Here is a 20,444-nt window from a genome sequence, read left to right as displayed (position 1 = left end):
TTCTTCTAATTTTTTTTTTTTGTTTAAAATACAGGGTCTCTCTCTGTCACCAGGCTGGAGTACAGTGGTGCAATCATGGCTCACTGCAGCCTTGAACTTGTGGACTCAAGCGATTTTCCTGCCTCACTCTCCTAAGGAGCTAGGAATGCAGGAGTGTACCACCATGCCCAGCTAAATAAAAAAAATGCTAAGTTGCCCAGGCTGGTCTAGAACTCCTGGCTTCAAGCAATTCTCTGGCCTCAGCCTCCCAAAGAGTTAGGATTACAGGCATGAGCCACCACACCCAGCCTATTACTTTCTTATCTGTATTATTGTCAACCCTACATTTATTCTTCCTCTTTTAAATTAGCTATGGAAAGGCATACGTATTTCCTTTTCACAAAATATTAAATCATCTATTCCTATGTTCTTTTGATGTTGAGAGAGTATTTCTTTTTTAAACCCACATTTACCCTTACTCTTTTTAACTTCTCCACCATTCCTTCACATTCCTTCGTTTTATCATTTGCAGGACAGCAATGATATCTATTACCTCACTGGATTTTTATGAGACTTAAAAGACCAAGTGCTTTGAATAGTAAAACATGAAATGCAAAGGGCTAGGATCTTTATTTTTATGTAATGGAGGGATGAAGATGGAGCACAGGAGATTTTTTGGAAAGTGAAACTATTTTGCATAATATAGTAATGGTGGATACATGTTATATATTTGTCAAAACCTACAGTGCTTGCCTATAGTCCCAGATACTTGGATCATTTGAGTCCAGAAATTTGACTTCAGCCTGGGCAACATTAATGAGACCTGTCTCTTAAAACAAACCAAAAACCAAAAACAATAAAACATACAACAAAACGTGTGAACTCTAATGTAAATTATAGACATTAGTAATAACTGTCAGTATCGGTTCATCAATTGTAGTAAATGTACCACATTAAAACAAGATGTAGGCCCGGCACAGTGGCTCACGCCTGTAAGGCCAGCACTTTGGGAGGACAAGGCGGGCAGATCGCTTGAGGTCAGGAGCTCAAGACCAGTCTGGCCAATATGGCGAAACCCCACCTCTACTAAAAATACAAAAATTAACCAAGGGTGGTGGCAGGCACCTGTAATCCCAGCTGCTTAGGAGGCTAAGGCACCAGAATTGCTTGAACCCGGGTGGTGGAGGTTACAGTGAGCCTAGGTCAAGCACTGCACTCCAGCCTGGGCCACAGAGCTGGACTCTGTCTCAAAATAAATAAATAAATAAATAAAAATAAAAATAAAATAAAAAACAAGATGTAAATAACAAGAGAAACTGTGAGGGGTGGAAGAGGGTATGTGGAAACTCTTCTTTCTGATGAATTTTTCTATGAACCTCAAATTCTTTTAAAAAAAAGTCGATTAAAAAAAAAAAACCCACTCAAGAGGAACGGATGTTTAGAAAAGCATGTATCTTTCAAAACAAGGATAAAGACTTCATAATTAATATTTACCATTCTCCAGCTTGGGTGACTGAATTTAATTCTGTTACATTGTACATAATAGATGGCTCCAATGAAACTTTCTCCATAAACATAGGTGAGGTTGTCATATTCTGAATCTGGGCTTCCAGAAATACTTCATCAGTCTGAGGATATGAAAAAAATATCCACCAAAGTGTGATGGCATTTAAAATATTTATCTCAACAAAAATATCTATCTATATGAAGAAAAAATATTAACCACAAATGTGATTAGTTCATGCCTGCAAATCAAAGTTACCACAATTAATGCAAGAAAAGAAATCTTCACCCTATCATAATTAACAGGGGCAAAGTCGAGTGTTAGTCAACTGATACCTTGTCAAACAATGGATGGAGGATAACTATGTTTTGTCTTAACATCCAAAAATACTTAACTAGAATTTCATTTACAAATACCCTAATTATTTTCATTAGGCATTAAAATATTACAATGTGCTTTAGTATGATGAATATACCTATGCTCCTATAATTTCAGTATTACGTTAAGATGATTAAGTCTTCATTATAATACAGCAATATAACTTTGTCATATTGATGTCAATTTAGATAGTGTAATGACCACTAGTACTATGAATAATCTATTTTGTAATCTTGAAGGATTTAATTTTTTAAATTAAAGCAATTTGCGAGTGGTCATTAGTGATTGCTTAGTTCATTTTAAGTGTATATTGAGGGCTAAAAAAAGGATATGTGAATTATACTTCACCATCGTAGAGCTTTTAAATCAGGCAAGAGGTATTTTGTAGCCTCAGTGACAGATTTTAAAGCTGATGCTATTCAGCAACATTTGCCAGTAGGTAATTTAAATACTTAACTTTAGATAAATTAATTCCCCTAATTATGCTAAACATTATTTTATGCTATTTGGTTATTTTCCTTCATGTAATTGAAGGATAACAGACTAACTTGATTTATCTTTGAAACAAACCTACATAAAAATGATACACTAAGGATATTCAAGAATTTTTTTCAAAATTTTCATAGTAATATGTGTACTACACATAAGTAACATAAAATCAACTATGACCAGAAAAATTTGCCACTTTAAGAGCTTTTTATTTTTTTGACATAGAGTCTCATTCTGTCACCCAGGCTGGAGCGTGGTGGCATGATCTTGGTACACTGCAACCTCCGCCTCCCAGGTTCAAGGGATTCTCCTGCCTCAGCCTCCCGAGTAGCTGGGATTATAGGTGCGCAATATCATACTGAGCTAATTTTTGTATTTTTAGTAGAGACAGGGTTTCACCATGCTGGCCAGGCTGGTCTAGAACTCCTGACCTCAAGTGATGCACCCACCTCGGCCTCCCAAAGTGCTGGGATTACAGGCATGAGCCACCATGCCTGGCCTATGAGCTTTTATTTTATTTTCGAGACGGAGTCTTGCTCTGTTGCCCAGAGTGGAGTGCAGTGGCAAGATCTCAGCTCACTGCAACCTCTGCCTCCCAGGTTCAAGCGATTCTCCTGCTTCAGCCTCCCCAGTAGCTGGGACTACAGGCAGTGCCACCATGCCCTGCTAATTTTGTATTTTTATTTATTTATTTTGAGACAAAGTCTCACTCTGTCACCTAGGCTGGAGTGCAGTGGTGTGATCTCAGCTCACTGCAGCCTCTGCCTCCCGAGTTGAAGTGATTCTTCTGCCTCAGCCTCTCAAGTAACTAGGATTACAGGCAAGTGCCACCATGCCTGGCTAATTTTTGTATTTTTTATAGAGATGGTGTTTCACCATGTTGGCCAGGCTGGTCGTGGACTCCTGACCTCGTGATCCGCCCGCCTCGGCCTCCCAAAGTGCTGAGATTACAGGCATGAACCACCGTGCCTGGCTGAGCTTTTTAAACACTAACACCAAGAAAATGAAAATCATTTGCAAAAATATAATGATTAAGTTATAATACAATGTACTATTATCTAAAATAAAACAGATGCTTTAGTCTTTGGGACATGTGCTGAAATGAAAATAGAAATAAAATGTTTATCAGTTTAAAAAATGTATCATTTAGTGGCATTTTTTGGTTACTTGTTCTAAAAAAGTACATATATCCCATCAATCCATTGCTTTTAAAAAAAATAACCACAGACCCATATTTCAATTTAAAAACTGCAATTTTCTGCGTAAATTTAGGAAGAGCTTAGATAAAATGAAAGAAAAACAAGCAGCATAATGGAAAATCAAGTTAGTTTGAATAGTGTTAAGCAATTTGATATTTTAAAAATTAAGAATTCAGTGCTAAGGCAGTTGATGTTATTACATATGTAATGTGATATAAGCAAATGCTGCTTATTATAAATATAAGTTTGAAAATAAAATTTTAGCCAAGTTGGGAAAATTTGCTTTTCTTCTGTTTCATTTTGTCAAGCGGCCATCATTACCTGACCCACACTTAAAACTAAAACCACTGTGCATCTGAAAATGAATTTCGATTATACAGTCTACTCAAAGAACTGAAGGCTAGCATAATTGGGTATTTTATAGTAAGATGATGAAAATCACAAGGCCATTTTACACAAGGTAACATACTTCTTTAAAAAAAAAATCTAAAGAAGAAACACTGAAAATGAAAATTGTTTCAATATGACAATTTAACTTTTGAGCTAATTTTCCCCCACAGAGTAAGAAATTGATATAATAAAAAATACATAAAATTATATATAATCTTTCTGAAGTCACATAGGTGGTATTCACAACTAACTGTTTTTCCACTATGTTTTGTAAAGAGAGATTAATTAGGCAGAGTCAAAAAGTGGTGAGTAAGAAAAGTATAAAAATTTATAATAAAAAATCAAATTACCACAGAACTGAGGTCACTCTAATGGAAAAATAAAAAAGAATAATTAGAAAAATCAGAGTTAAATGTTAAAGAAAAAAGAATTACTTTAAAATAAAATGCATTTCTGCATTTTTAAAATTTACTAAACAAGACAGCATTAGTGAATAAGAAAGTAAACAGGAAGCAACATAAATATGACAAACCATTTTTCTAAAAAGGTGAAACTGCTAAGGTTAAATGACAATGGAATAGAGAAGAACACTATGGCTGAATACTCAAACAGTAGCAAACTGTTAAGGGCACATTTTGGAGCAAAGAGGTATATCCCATGACTTTCTAATTCTATAATTCTTTACCAACATTTTAATTCTTCATAGATAATTTAGGATGAATATATACTATCCTCCACATTCAGAATAGATATACACCGTATACTTTCTCTTAAATTTTATGTAATAATGGAATCCTTTTTTTAAGGAATATCTTGGGCAATTAGAGTTCCATTGATCACCTCAGGGAATGTGGGCTGAACCACTTCAAAAAATTAAGAATTTATTTTCTTCTTCTTAGCAGATTTCATAGTTAGCCTTTTTTTCCTTACATTATTTCTTCAACTGTTAATTAAGAGCAATCTCAAATGTCGCCTCCATCAAATGCATAGCTGGAAATCATTTTTCACCTCTCTAGGTACCCAGAATACATTACTTCACGATTTGGCTTATATGTGTGGGAGGGGCTTACATTATCGTTACGTCATATCAGTCTCCTCTACTGGAGGCAGGTCCCTTGAGGACTGGGAAGATGTTGTTTATAGTTCTCTTCAATACCTGGCAGGTGACCAAATGTTTGAATCCTGGCTTCTAGTCTCACCAATCTTCCTGCAAGGCTTTTCTATCTTAGAAAACTATGACAGTTTTTCATGAACTTGTTTTCCTTTAGGTGATTCACATATTACAGCATTATTAGAAACAGAATCAAAAATATATGTTTGAGACAGATGTGGGGCCAATAATATTAACTGTAAAAGGACTACAGCACAGAGCAATATGCATCACCTACTGATATTGCTGTGGTTTATTAACCCCTACAATCTACCTGAAATTCCTGGTTGGGGTCAACATAATCTGCCTCATGCTAGTGGCTGAACAGTATTTGTTTGTCTAATAGGTAATATTAAGTATCTTAGAGAGACCCAAAATGTTATTTGTTCACTCCTGATTTTTAAAGTGAGATCTATTTTCAAAAGTTCAGAATATTACTGAAATTATTTTGATTGAAGTTTGTTAGCAAGATTTAAAGATTATGTCAACATATAATGTTAACCGACAAAGGAAGTAAACAAAATTGTTGTGATTATAAAAATAGAATATTATATATAAGTGAATAAAGACTGCAAAAGAGTATGTATTAATGAAAAATCAATTGGTGTGGCGGAATTGTGAATTTTTATTTCTTTATGGACAGTGTGTCACTTCTATAATGTTTATAGAAAAACTAGCAATTTTAAAAATTATTCACAAATCACTCTAAATATTAGCGTTATAAAACTATTTGACAGGTATCTTAGTGTACTATCAAATTTTTAATGAAGAAAACCTAAAATAGCTGAATATGTGACTCCTAGGAGACAGTTACAGAAAAAAAACCCACCTATTGCCCTATTTTAAATGAATTTTCTAATAGAATAGTTAACATTTTCCCCTCATACTATAAATGAAATCTTTTCCAGCAAAATGGTAAATTAGACTATTTAAATCTCACCATGCTGACTAGCTATACTGTAATTAATCAACAGTATGCCATTAATAACAAAAAAGAGGGAATAAATACGTATTACTCCAACTCACCTATCCCCCACAAAAGAAACATCAACTTTGTAAACATCTAGTAATCTTTTTGATGATGCTTTTCCCTCTCGTCAAATATGTATACTCTTTCCTATGTACTTGATATTCCATGTCTATTTGTAACCCTGCTTGAATGCCTTTACTGCTTTGACACTTGTCTGTTTCCAACATGCATTCCTTTCAGACTCCAATCCAGCCTTTCTTCTCTTTCATAAAGCTTCTTTAAACTATTCCAAGATCACATTCCCGAGAGCTCTTGTAACACATTTTTTCATATCATTCTCACTATATTCCATTCTAGGTAGTTTTGTTATTATATGCATTTTTTCTTTTCTTCTAATAGGTCTTTGCTGCAGGTTAGGTTCCTTACTTTGACATCTTAGAAATCCTAGAGTATAAATTTTACTAAGTAAAAATTCAGATTGTGGATGGTAAAAATAAATGTCAAATTTGCCATGTGATTGAAAATGTCTGATTATTATCTGGTTTTAGAGTAGCAGAGATATAATCTTCATTTCAAAATACTGTATTTGGATATATTTGAGTTTATCACTGGTATGAAACACATGATTTTGGGGGATAAGAGGGCTATCAAGAGATCTGATTTTTCTGCAGCTCTAGAAGCCAAGATAAAACAAAATCTTAAAAAAGAAATCCAAGCAATAAATCCTTTCTCCTATGGCAAGTTCTATTTTATATCTTTTTTTTAGGGTAAAAGATAAAGTATCTTCTATTATAAAAGTTACTTCTATTTTTGCCAAACTTGTTTTTCCCAAGGAGCTTTTAAAGCCATTACACCAAACCCAGCAACCTAATTCTGGCTGGCAAACTGACTACCCTGGAAATAATTTAATGTGCTAAGCTTCACTTGTCAATATTTTTCCATGTGAATATTAAATCTTATTTTGCAGGGTTAGATCTACTAATTCAATTTTTGTAATATCCAGAACCACATGTAAATATTCAACAGATTGCTAGTGTAACAACCACCATTAAATGGAATGAGGGGGCAATCATTTAACAAAAGGAGATGAAAGCCTTATAAAATTAACAGTGAGAATAAAAATCAAGACACATTGATTCCATGTAAGTTGAAAAAGATTATAAGACCTACAATAAAATTATTCAATTTTAACTGAAATTTATGATTTTTTCAAATAATTTACAGTCACGTTGGCAATTTGCTTCAGTATTAGAAATGTATATAAGAGATTTTTAGTCAAATAAGATCTTAATGTTTAATATGAAATCCCATTAAGCACTCAACACTCACCTCTGCATTGTAAAATTTGGTTTTCACATCCAATGGTTTGAGAACCTGGTTAAATAAAGCATATCAATCAGGAAATTGTTATCATGTGACCATTTATTTTTATTTTTTAAAAATCACATAGCGTAAATTTGTCATTTTCCAATTTTAATTGTTAAAAGACTTATCTAATAGGTATGCAATATTCTTCCAAAAGAAAAAAAGGAAAAAAAAAAAAAAAGAATCCTAAATGCATATTTTGAAAGGCTACCTTTATTTCTTTACTGGGTGATAGTTACATTACACGGGTTTTTGCTCCATAATATTTTGTTAAACAAAACACATATATTTTATGTATTTTTCTATAGGTATATTCATAAAAACTGTTTGCAAAAAAAGCAACTGAGCTGGGCGCAGTGGCTACTCTTGTAATCCCAGCACTTTCGGAGGCCAAAGCAGGCGGATCACCTGAAGTCAGGAGTTCGAAACAAGCCTGGCCAACATGGCAAAACCCCGTCTCTACTAAAAATCCAAAAGTTAACTGGGCATGGTGGCGGGTGCCTGTAATCACAGCTACTCAGGAGGCTGTGGCAGGAGAACCACTTGCACCAGGGAGGCAGAGGTTGCAGTGAGCTGAGATCGCATCATTTGCACTCCAGCCTGGGCAACGAGAGCAAAATTCCGTCTCAAAAAAAAAAAAAATTGAATCACTTTCTATTTTCTTTCAAAAAGCATGCAAATGAATGATTCTGGAAAAGAATGGCAGATTTTTTTTTCCCTGTGAACAGTATTTTTTCTTCCACTTACAGAGGAATGAAAAAAAAATCATATACAGCATCATATTAAGATCTATATTTATAATAGACATATGTGGTATTCACATTTCCTCACCCTCCTACATCAATGTGTTAAGCCAGTGGTTTTTAACTATTTTTGATGGACGCTGAAAACTGTGTATTAATACAAAACTCAAAAGTTCCCATGATTCCTGGAGTCCTTGAAGGAAGCTCAGTCTACTCACTCCAAGTCAATTGTCTCTCCTTTAAATTTCTTTAGAAATTTGATATTATTTATCCTCATTTTATCTGGACTTTACACTCATTTTATCCCTTGTCTACATTGTGTGTTTTGTCAGGCCATAAAAACAAGTTATTTACTTTTTAGAGACAGAGTCTTGCTCTGTTGACCAAGCTGGAGTGCAATGGCATGATCACAACTCACTGAAGACTTGAAACCTGGGTCAAGCGATCATTCCACCTCAGTCTCCCAAGTAGCTAGGATTACAGGCTTGTGTTACCTGTAGTCCTAGGTCATGCTGTCTGGGCTATCTTGAACTGGCCTCAAGTGATCTTCCCCACTTTGCTTCCCAAAGCACTGGGATTATAGGTGTGAGCCACTGTGCCAGACTCAGCTATTTTTTTCTTTTATTTTGAATAAACATCTTCAAGTTTCATTACAAAAACATATTGGCAATGATAATTCCTCTGCTTTTATTTACGTTAATTTAGTCTCAGTTTAGACTGCTAGTCATATGACAAATTCAAAAATATTGAGCTATTTGCTTTATTTGGATCTTGTTTTCCCTGCAGATAATCAGGAATAACTGTACACTACCAGGAAGAAAAAGGCATATAAAAACTATTTACCATTGTCATATTCAATACCTGAAATTTGAAGAATTTTCTAAAATACATTTTTTCTCCAGCCTGAGTTGTGTAACTCACAGCACACACCAAGCTGAAACAGAAAGATGTCTTAATGATTCTGAATCATTTTTAATTTTAATAGTAAATCAAACACACCTGAATTCTACTAAGAAATTAGGGAAACACATCTATGGTGTGGATGTGTGAGATTAGAGCAGGGGAAAATGTCAGAATAGATACAGACATAATTACACGAACAAGAAAGCTCTGATTAGTAAAATGAGATATAACATTTTTGGAGCACAAAATCAGAAACTTCTTGACTTTACCTGAAAGGTGAAATATATTCCAAAATAATTCTCAGAACAATCAAATATTTGAGTATATAAAACAAGTTCATATAAACTAGAAAAAAAATATGGATTAAAAAATTTCCAGCTGGGCATGGTGGTTCATGCCTGTAATCCTAGCAGTTTGGGAGGCCAAGGCGGGCGAGTCACTTGAGGTCAGGAGTTCGAGACCAGCCTGGCAAACATGGTGAAACCCCATCTCCACTAAAATTACAAAAATTAGCCAGGCATGGTGGCGGGCGCCTGTAATCCCAGCTACTCGGGAGACTGACGCAGGAGAATCGCTTGAACCCGGGAGGTGGAGGTTGTGGCGAGCTCAGATTGCACCACTGCACTCCAGCCTGGGCAACAAGAGCAAAACTCCATCTCAAAAAAAAAAAAAAAAAAAAAAAAAAAAAAAGGCGGGGTGCAGTGGCTCACGACTGTAATTCCAGCACTTTGGGAGGCTGAGGCAGGTGGATCACGAGGTCAGGAGACCAAGACCATCCTGGCTAACACGGTGAAACCCCGTCTCTACTAAAAAAATACAAAACATTAGCCGGGCATGGTGGCGGGCGCCTGTAGTCCCAGCTACTTGGGAGGCTGAGGCAGGAGAATGGCGTGAACCCGGGAGGCAGAGCTTGCAGTGAGCTGAGATCACACCACTACACTCCAGCCTGGGTGACAGAGAGAGATTCCATCTCAAAAAAAAAAAAAAAATTCCAGATAGATTTCTTAACATAAATGCAATGGGAAATACTGTTATGTAAAAAAAATTTTTTTTTTTTTTGAGACGGAGTCTCGCTCTGTCGCCCAGGCTGGAGTGCAGTGGTCCAATCTCAGCTCACTGCAAGCTCCGCCTCCCGGATTTACGCCATTCTCCTGCCTCAGCCTCCCGAGTAGCTGGGACTACAGGCACCCGCCACCTCGCCCAGCTAGTTTTTTTGTATTTTTTAGTAGAGACGGGGTTTCACCGTGTTAGCCAGGATGGTCTCGATCTCCTGACCTCGTGATCCGCCCATCTCGGCCTCCCAAAGTGCTGTGATTACAGGCTTGAGCCACCGCCCCGGCCGTAAAAAATTTTAAGTTGAATCAAAAACACTAAACAATTACAAAGCAGAAACAAACTAGCATAAAATACTTGTAACAATACAAGAAAGTGGTTACGTTTTAATACTTAATATGACAAAGGGTTCCCATAAGTTAATAAGCAAAACACCAATATATCACTCAAAACTTGAGAAAAGGAAAGCACAGTTAAATCACAGTACCATAACTGGCTAACAAAATGTGAAAATGTTCAGCCTCACAAGTATTCAGAGAAACACATTAAAATAATGAGGTAATATTTTTCTGTTTATCAAGATTTGGCAAAAATTCTTTATAAGTGATCTCAGAATTGGTGAGGGTTTAGAGAAACTGTCTTTCTACACTGCTAGTGGTTGGAAGAAATTTGGAAAACAATCTTTTAGTAAAAGAATCTTAAAAATGCTTATATGTTCTCATAGTAAAACTACTTCAAATATTCCACGAGGACACATTAAGGTGTTCATCTCTGTGTTACTTTTAACAGTGAAAAACTGAAAATAAATATCCAACATTACAGTAAACAGAAAACACTGTACAATTGTGTTAGATGGAGTCATGTAAAAAAAAAATTTTTTTTTTTTTTTTTGAGGCAGGGTCCCACCATCACCCAGGCTGGAGAGCAGTGGCGTGATCATGGATCACTGCAGCCTTGATCTCCTGGGCTCAAGCGATCCTCCCACCTCAGTCTCCCAACTACCTGAGACTACAGGCATGCTCCACCACGTCCGGCTAATTTTTGTATTTTTTGTAAAGATGGGATTTCACCATGTTTTCCAGGCTGGTCTTGAGCTTCTGAGCTCAAGCGATCTGCCCACCTTAGCTTCCCAAATTATTGGAGATTATAGGCGTGAGCCACCACATCCGGCCCAAAAACTGTGTTTTCAAAAAATACTGTCTGATACGTGTGAAAATGTTAATAGTGTATTTTAAAAAATAAAACTATGAACAATATGGCCAAAATTTTATAAAATATTAAATTATTTATACATAGTTATTTTACATACGTATGCAAAAAGACTAGAAAGAAATATAATAATATTTTAATAGCGGTTGGTTATATGGGGTGGTAACATTAGCAGGTAATTTAATTTCTTCTTTATACGTGTGCTGCCTGGTACTGACTAAGTAAGGCAGGGGCTAGGAAGAGGACCGATCGAAGCACAATACCTGCCTTCAAAGTGCTCACAGTAAGAATAGCATAGCAAGGTAGAGGATCTAAAACTAGGTTTGGATTTGAGTTTTATGTCTTCTAAACTAGCTGCTTAATTGTACAAGTCTCATTTTCTGTAAAATGGAGATTTTACACATTTATTATCATTTCAATAAATACTGACTTCTGTTCTCTGCTAGATCCTTGGACTATAGCAGATATCATGGATCTCATACTTTAATGGGAAAGGCAGGCACTCAATAAGTAATTATAAGTATGAAACATTTTTTAAAATGATAAATGGTGGATGCTATAGAAGATACAAAAAGTGGTATTTAATCCAGTCTAGGAGGTTAGGAAAACTTCCTGAGGAAGTAGTGCTGAATCTGAGATATGAAAGAGAAGTAGAAATAAACTACATAAAATGCCATAGTATTCCTTTGTAAGGGAAGAATGCATTTCAATCTGGAGTCTGGAGATAAAAGAAGTCCAATATGACTGCAGGGTGGAGAGGGAGGGATGGGTGGTGATGGTAAGAACTACTGTGGCTGGTAAGAATTAGGTTGCAGAGAGCTTTGTAAAACATTTGCAGTCAGAATTTCCTAAGGACAGTGGGAGATCATAGAAGAATTAAGTGACTTATACAAGATCACATAACAAATGATGAAGTTGAAATTTGAATTCTAGGAAGTCTGACTCCAAAGCCCAAAGAATATACATGAAAAAGTCCCAACAACAGAGCTTGTCACCAAAATTAACTGATTAAATAATAGCTAATATTATATCCTTTCATGGGCACAAAGAGAAGAGCAAAAGTGGTAAAGCAGAGATGAAGAAGAGACAAATGAGAGATATTCAGGAGAATTAATAGGATTTTGTGAATTGATTGGATGTAGGGTTTCTAAAGGAGATGAAGAAGTCTAAAATTACTTCAGATGGCTAAAATTTTCATATTGCCCCTCAGACTGAAAGAAAAATAGAGCATTTACATTCAAATACATACACACGACAGGAATACAGAATTTGATTTTTTTTTCACAGTGTGCCTTATTTTGGTCCTATATTTCTGAGTTGTCAGGGTAGAGTGTATATACCTGGTTAAATACAAAACTGAAAAACTGAATTTAAAAATAAACACTATAACATCAGTTACTAGCATTTCAAAACACAATAAATATACTTTTAGAGTGCTATCTGGGTTTTAAACATTTTGCACAGCTTTTCATTTTTTAGAGATTGTAAATGTAAAAAAAATAAAACAAGATAAATGATGATAAATTGGATTTTTTCCCTACAAAACAAACATTTGGTTTAAACTTTATTTCTGGTAAACATGTAAACATAGAACATAAAATTCCTTTTGAAGTAGGTTCCTATGCTTCATGGTGAATGAAAAGAAAGCAAAAATTTCAAATAAAGGCATATATAAGTAAAAACCTTTGAGACCTAATAAAACTAATCCTTACATGTGTGTTCCAATTTCCTTGACTTCATGATGTATGACATCATCAATACAACAATCCGGTTTAAGTTCAGCCACTGCAGCATTGGAGGCTGAAAGATTTAAACGCTGAGAACTTGTCTGAAGATCAGCCTTGAAAGAAAGTTAGAAAAAAAAAAAGAATCCAAATGAGACTGGTTACCTACAGGGTGTGCATGGCTATGAGTGGAAAGAATAGGGGAATAAGAATAAGGAAAGAAGGATGAAAAGGGGAGCAACACTTTTCTGTGTAAACCTTTCTGTATAGCTCTGATGCTTAGAACCATGGCAATGGCACACTCCCGCACCAATAAATAAATAAATAAATAAATAAAATCAGGCAGGAATTAGGGAGAATCCAAAATGGAATACAAACAGTAACAAATGAACCTAACTGTATTACAAATGAAGAACACAATTGCGCTATGGCAGAGGGAAGGGGAAAAGTGGAACTAACCTAAGTAAGTTTGGAAAACAAAATCTTAACTGTAATATATGGCTAAAGACAAAAAGAATGGTACATAAATGTACTCTAGCTACAACACATGTGTTTTTTCACTATTTTATATGTATACTAGGACAAAACAAAATACTACATTGTGGATTACAAGAGACAGGTTTCTCACCTTCAGAGAAAAAAAAACGGTACAAATAAGGAAAGCGGGGGAAGCTACAGTGAGTCTTTGGTGGTGGACTGGAATCTGAGGCACCAGTATGAACACATGGCTTTTAAATATATATTCAGATGGACTTCACTAAAACAAATACATATGCATGTATGTGCTAGTATATAACACTAAAAGATAAGTAATTGTCCAAAACAAAATTATATGTCAGAGACCAATTAGTTTATAAGATAACTAGAAAATGACATAAAAAGTCACCAACTAAGAAAGCACTACCTCGTCTAAAGTAGCACTTTCCGTCCACCCGATGATGCTCCATTATATTTCTTTTTTCTCCTTTTGAACATTTATCACTCTGTCTTAAAACTACCCTCCCTCCCTTATCTCAATTACTTTCTATCACATTCAACTTTTGCTTCCTTTGTAACATTTATCACAATCTATAATTACCTTATTTATGACTTTGTTTACCTGTTTCTTTCTGTCTCCCCTACCAGAAAAGTCTATGGAGGCAGGAACCTCGTCTTCTCTTGCTCACCACTATAGCACGGTGCCTGGCACATAGTAGGCAATTAATCAATATTTGTTGAATAATGAATGGATGAATTTATGATAAAACTTCCAAGGCAAAAAAAATTGAGGGAAAGCAAAGATCACATTAGGTCATGGGAATTAGTGGAGGTTTTTACATGAGAGCTAGGATTCTTTTAAGTTTTTGTTTCTTTTAAAAAACAGTTTTGCAGTTAATTCTAACCCAACAATCTTATGTTAGTCACTTTGAAATGTGCTATTTATTAGTGCTGTGTATTTTGTTATACTCAGTTATAAAACAATAGTAGCTCACATTTATTTGGTACCTATTATGTGCAAAGGCCCTGTTCTAAGCATATTACTCATTTAATCCCCATATCCTGGAGGAGGTATTAGTATTATCCCCATTTCATAGACAATGAAACCAAGGCACAGAAAAGTAACAACTTTCCCAAGGTTTTACAAATCATAAGTAACAAAGCTAAGATTCAAAATTCTTTTTTTTTAAAAAGAGTTTCACTCTTCTTGCCCAGGCTGGAGTGCAATGGCATGATCTCAGCTGACTGCAACCTCAGCCTCCCAGGTTCAAGCGGTTCTCCTGCCTCAGCCTCCCAGGTAGCTGGGATTACAGGCACCCATCATCATGTCTAGCTAATTTTTTGTATTTTTAACAGAGACGGAGTTTCACCATGTTGGCCAGGCTGGTCTTGAACTCCTGGCCTTAGGTGATCTGCCTGCCTCAGCCTCCCAAAGTGCTGAGATTACAGGCATAAGCCACCGCTCCCAGACCTAAAAATTCTTAAACACTTTTTTTTTTTTGAGACGGAGTCTCGCTCTGTCACCCAGGTTGGAGTGCAGTGGCACTATCTTGGTTCACTGCAACCTCCACCTCCCAGGTTCAAGTGATTCTCCTGCCTCAGCCTCCCCAGTAGCTGGTATTACAGGCAAGTGTCACTAAGGCTGGCTAAATTTTGTATTTTTAGCAGAGACGGGGTTTCACCATCTTGGCTAGGCTGGTCTCAAACTTCTGGTCTCAAGTGATCTGCTGCCTCGGGCTCCCAAAGTGCTGGGAATACAGGCGTGAGCCACTGCACCCAGATATAAATTCTTAAACATTTTTGAAATTAGAAAAAAAAAGACATAATTGAATCCATTGGCTTTCTGTTACATATGTTTTCCTATGTGTCTTATGTGTCATTTTAATCATAACTGCGGCTTTTGATAAGTAGGATTTGAAAAGGCAGAGGAAAGAGGGTAGGGGGAACTCTAAGTAAGTTGAACAGAGCTAGCAAAATACCACCAGTGTGAAAGCTCCAGATGTCTTCAGAGGACACCAAGAGTTTGGTATAATTGGCCAGACATGGTGGCATGTTCCTGTAATCCCAGCTACTTGCGAGGCTGAGGCAGGAGAATCACTTGAACACAGGAGGTGGAGGTTGCAGACCCACATTGAAAGGGTCTGCTTGGAATCAGGGAAATCACACCCAAAGACCAATTTTGAAACATACAGAAAAAAATCACCAGGACCTCCAGGAAAAATCATGAAATAACTTACAAGGCAAGAGAATTAGACTGGCTTCAATCCTCTCAAAAACAACATACACAGCTGAGCAATAAAGTAGTAGCATTTTCAAAAAACATAAGGAAATAAAAATGTAAAGAAAAGATTTTAAATCTAGCCAAACTGAACTTCAAATATTGAAAAACACCTTTGAACAAGGGCTCAGAGAATATTGTACCCACAAAATCTTCCTGAGCAATCTACTTGAATATTTTTAATATTAAAAGCCACAATTCACAATGACTAACAATAATTATAAATATGCATGAAACAGCGTAGTCTTTTTTGTTTTGTTTTTTGAGATGGAATCTTGCTTTGTCACCCAGGCTGGAGTGCAGTGGGGTGATGTCAGCTCACTGCAAGCTCTGCCTCCCAGGTTCACATCTTTCTCCTGCCTCAGCCTCCTGAGTAGCTGGGACTACAGGTGCCCGCTACCATGCCCAGCTAATTTTTGTATTTTTAGTAGAGGTGGGGTTTCACCATGTTAGCCAGGATGGTCTAGATCTCCTGACCTTGTGATCCGCCCACCTCAGCCTCCAAAAGTGCTGGGATTACAGGCGTGAGCCACCGCGCCCGGCCGAAACAGCATAGCCTTTATAAAGCAAAATATATGAGATTTTAGAAGATGTAAATAGAAATACACTAGTAATAAGAGACAAACATGCACTCTTAGTATAAGACAGATGAAGTTGACAATAAATAAAGATATAGAATCTAGCCCTAAATAACACAAATGATAAAACAGCTCTTATGAATATCTAAAGCATACACATTCTTCTCAAGTACACATAGAAAATTCATAAAAAATCAATATGGGGTCATAAGACATCATCAGTTAAGTTCCATAAGCTGAAATATTACAAGAACAACACTGATTGGAATGTAATAAAACTATAAATTACGAACAACAATTAAAATAGAAAAAAAAAATAAACCTTTCCCCCTAAAAACCTTTTGCATTAAACAACCCTTGGGTAGAAGGTGAAATACAAATGAAATTACAGAATTCTTTAAAAAGTAATGACAAAAATATAAAAAAGGTTTTTAATTTGGGCAATTCTGCAAAGTATTTTCACACTTATTATCTTGTCTTAATGTAAGAATGGTGTTTGGGATGTTCAACACTGTTACTACCTCTTTTATCATTGTACAGTAGGCATCAGCTCTTCCTTCCACCATCAATTTTTAATTTTTAATTTATTTTTTAATTTGGTCTCACTACGTTGGGCAACAGAGTGAGATGCTGTCTCTAAAAAATAAAAAATAATTAGCCAGGTGTGGTGGTATGCAACTGCAGTTACAGCAACTCAGGAGGCTAAGATGGGAGGATTGCTTGAGCCTTGGACGTGAAGGCTACAGTGAACTATGATTGCACCAGCCTGGGCAACAGAGTGAAACCTCACCTCTTAAAATCAAAAGTATTGAGAATAAAAATGCTATGCATTTGAATCTTCAGGATATAAAAAGCAGTGAATCACAGGAAAATTAACTTTTATCAATATAAATCAAAGAATCAAAATAAAATAATAAAATTCCTAGCTCAAAAATGGTAGAAAAATAAAGTAAATAAACAGAAGCATAATAAAAGAAATAAAAGCACAAATTAATAGAGAATGGAAACATATTGGATACAATAATTTTTTAAGTCTTGGATTTTTTTTTTGAAGTTAAAATACACAAACCAAGAGCTAGCTAACTTAATCAAGAAAAAATCAAACCTAAGAAATGACCAGGGGAAAATGTTGCAACAGAAGAAATTTTTTTTTTGTTTTTTTTTTAGATGGAGTCTCACTCTGTCGCCCAGGCTGGAGTACAGTGGTGTGATCTCGGCTCACCGCAATCTCCACCTCCTGAGTTCAAGCAATTCTAAGCTAGGATTACAGGCGCCTGTGACCACGCCCCGCTAATTTTGTATTTTTAGTAGAGATGAGGTTTCACCATTTTGGCCAGGCTGGTCTCAAACTCCTGACCTCAGATGATCCACCTGCCTCGGCCTCCCAAAGTGCTGGGATTACAGGCATGAGCCACTGCACCCAGCCAACAGAAGACAATTTTAAGAGCCTACTTTACAGACTTCTATGCAGATAAATGTGAAAATCTATATGAAATGAAATGGATTATTTCCTAGAAAAAAACAGCTTAACAAAACTGACACCCTTAGAGGTGAACTGCTTAAACATACTAGTATCCATAGGGAAAAAAAAAAAAGAAAAAATGTTATCAGGGAGTTTCCCCATTTTAAAAAAGAAAAGAACTAGCTCATATGATTTTGCAGGGAATTCTATAAATCCTTCAAAGAATAGATAATCTAAATGATCCACAGTTCTCTGTATTTGTTTTGTTTTGTTTTGTTTTCTCAGACAGGGTATTGCCCTGTCATCCAGGCTAGAATGCAGTGGCATAATCATAGCTTACTGCAGCCTCAAATTCATGAGTTCAAGTGATCCTCCTGCCTCAGCCTCCCAAGTAGCTAGGAATACAAGTATGTGCCACGATGGCCAGAGAATTTTTAAATTTTTTTTTTGTAGAGACTTTGATCATTATATTCCCCAGGTGAGTCCTGGGGAGCCTCCTGGATTCAAGGGCTCCTCCTGCCTTGGTCTCCCAAAGTGCTGGATTACAGCCACGAGCCACTAAGTTTAGCCTGATGCACATATTGTTGCAAAGCACCGAAAATATTGGAAAAATGTTCGAAATCTTTTATTAAGCAACCATAATACTGACACCTAAAACCTGATCAAAAGACAACACTCACACAAATATAGGTCAATATCATTCTGTGCTTCATGACCTATATCCTCTTAAGTGATTCTGATGTCACAATTAGCTTATCTGGCCAGGTGCGGTAACTCACATGTGTAATCCCAGCACTTTGGGAGGCTGAGGCGGGAGGATTGCTTGAGTTCAGGAGTTCAAGACCTGCTTGAGCAACATAGCGAGACCTTGTCTCTAAAAACTATTAAAAAATTAGACAGGGATAGTGTCACAACCCTGCAGTCCCAGTTACTCAGAAGGCTAAGGCAGTAGGATCCCTTGAGCCCGTGAGTTTGAGGCTACAGTGAGCTATGATCATGCTACTGCACTCCAGCTTGGGTGACAGAACTAGATGAACTAGAGACTGTCTCAAAAAAAAGTAAAAAGAAAAATAGCGTTTTATATATCATGAGTCTGAATGTCTAGTTGAGCCTAAGAAGACCCCTGGTGAGTACTGCACAGTACTACTAATTATTATTATAAAAGTGAATAAAGGCATGAAATATAAAATCATGTTTTAGAACATGCATACTACTGTATTCTTTGATCTTTATAATAGTACTGACATCTTAAAGTATATGCCTTTGCTATTTTATTAATCTATCTTATAAAAATAAATTCAACATTTACTGAATTTACTGAATTGCCAGTATTTACTGAATTGCCAAGAAATTCAGTATTTACAACGTAGAAAGACAAAAGTTATGTTCTCAAACTTTTGAAAATCAGATCTTTTAACAATCGAATGCAGAGGTTGGCAAACTTTTTCTCTGAAGTCATTAGCAAATATTTTAGATTTCGGAGGCCATACAATCTATGTTTCAACTATACAACTGCTGTGGTAGCTGGAAATCAGCCACAGATAATACATAAACAAATGAGTATGGCTGTGTGTCAATAAAACTTTATTTATGAACACTAACATTTGAATTTCTTTTTTGTTGGTTTGTTTGCAGAGGCGGTGCCTTGCAATGCTGTGTAGGTTGGGCTCCAACTCTTAGCCTGAAGCAATCTTCCTGCCTTGGATCCCAAAGCACTGGGATTATAGGCATGAGCCACCACACCTGGCCTTGAAATTTGAATTTCATGTAATTTTCACGTCACAAAATATTATTTTCAATAATTTGAAAATGTGAAAACCATTCTTAGTTCAAAAGCCTTATAAAAACAGACAATGGATGAAATTCGGTCTTTAGGCTATAGTTTGTCAACCCCTAATTTAATGAAAGGCAGAGACTCCATCTATATATGATAAACATATGTACGTGTATGCACAAATTTGCATCCAGTTTCTGGAAGTTGAGTCTGTTCTCTAACATCCTTGTTAACTTTAAAACTCTATGATCATTTTCAAACTCATTCTAATTAGAGGTCCTTTCTGGCAATACTCCAATTACCTGAACTCATCACTCTAAGACAGGTTTTACAACTTTTTCCCCACATACTGTGAATTTTCACCTTCTTTTCGCACTTATTCTTTTGAAGAAATTTCAAGTTGTTAGCTGAGTTAGCATATTCTATCTTTTAATATCTACACTATTTCAAGGGTCTTCTAACTGTTCCATTTTCTACAAAGCATCCCATACAATGTGCTCATATCAGTCTTTCCAACACAAAGAGTGCTCAAAAGCCAACTGCCTGCTGTTTTTTATTTAATTTTTTTCAGAGACAGGGTCTTGTTCTGTAGTGCATGCTGGAGTGCCCAGGCAAAACTCACTGCAGCCTCAAACTCCTGGGTTTAAACAATCCTCCCGCTTCAGCTTCATAAGTAGCTGGGACCAATGATGTGTGCCAGCATGCTCAACTACTTTTTAAATTGTTTGTAGAGATGGGGGGGTCTTGTTATGTTTCCCAGGCTGGTCTTGAACTCCTGGCCTCAAGCAATCCTTCTGCCAGAGCCTCCCAAATTGTTGG

General features: G+C 36.2%; 1 protein-coding gene across 4 annotated transcripts in view; it reads right to left on the bottom strand.

Annotated features, from left to right (window-relative positions):
• TRAPPC13 (trafficking protein particle complex subunit 13) overlaps positions 1–20,444 on the bottom strand; it is a 41,149-nt gene that overhangs the window by 6,182 nt on the left and 14,523 nt on the right. For 2 of the 4 annotated variants that reach the window (NM_001266356.1, XM_015140114.3), the window contains 5 exon segments: positions 1,474–1,607; positions 4,290–4,307; positions 7,389–7,433; positions 9,029–9,101; positions 13,045–13,172. In NM_001266356.1, the coding sequence (NP_001253285.1) occupies positions 1,474–1,607; positions 4,290–4,307; positions 7,389–7,433; positions 9,029–9,101; positions 13,045–13,172 (398 nt within the window). 4 annotated transcript variants of the gene reach the window in all.

Source organism: Macaca mulatta, chromosome 6 (genome assembly GCF_049350105.2).
Source record: "Macaca mulatta isolate MMU2019108-1 chromosome 6, T2T-MMU8v2.0, whole genome shotgun sequence".
Classification (NCBI taxonomy): domain Eukaryota; kingdom Metazoa; phylum Chordata; class Mammalia; order Primates; family Cercopithecidae; genus Macaca; species Macaca mulatta.
The sequence above is the reverse complement of the archived record's forward strand: the minus strand, read 5'-3'. Positions and strand labels throughout refer to the sequence as shown.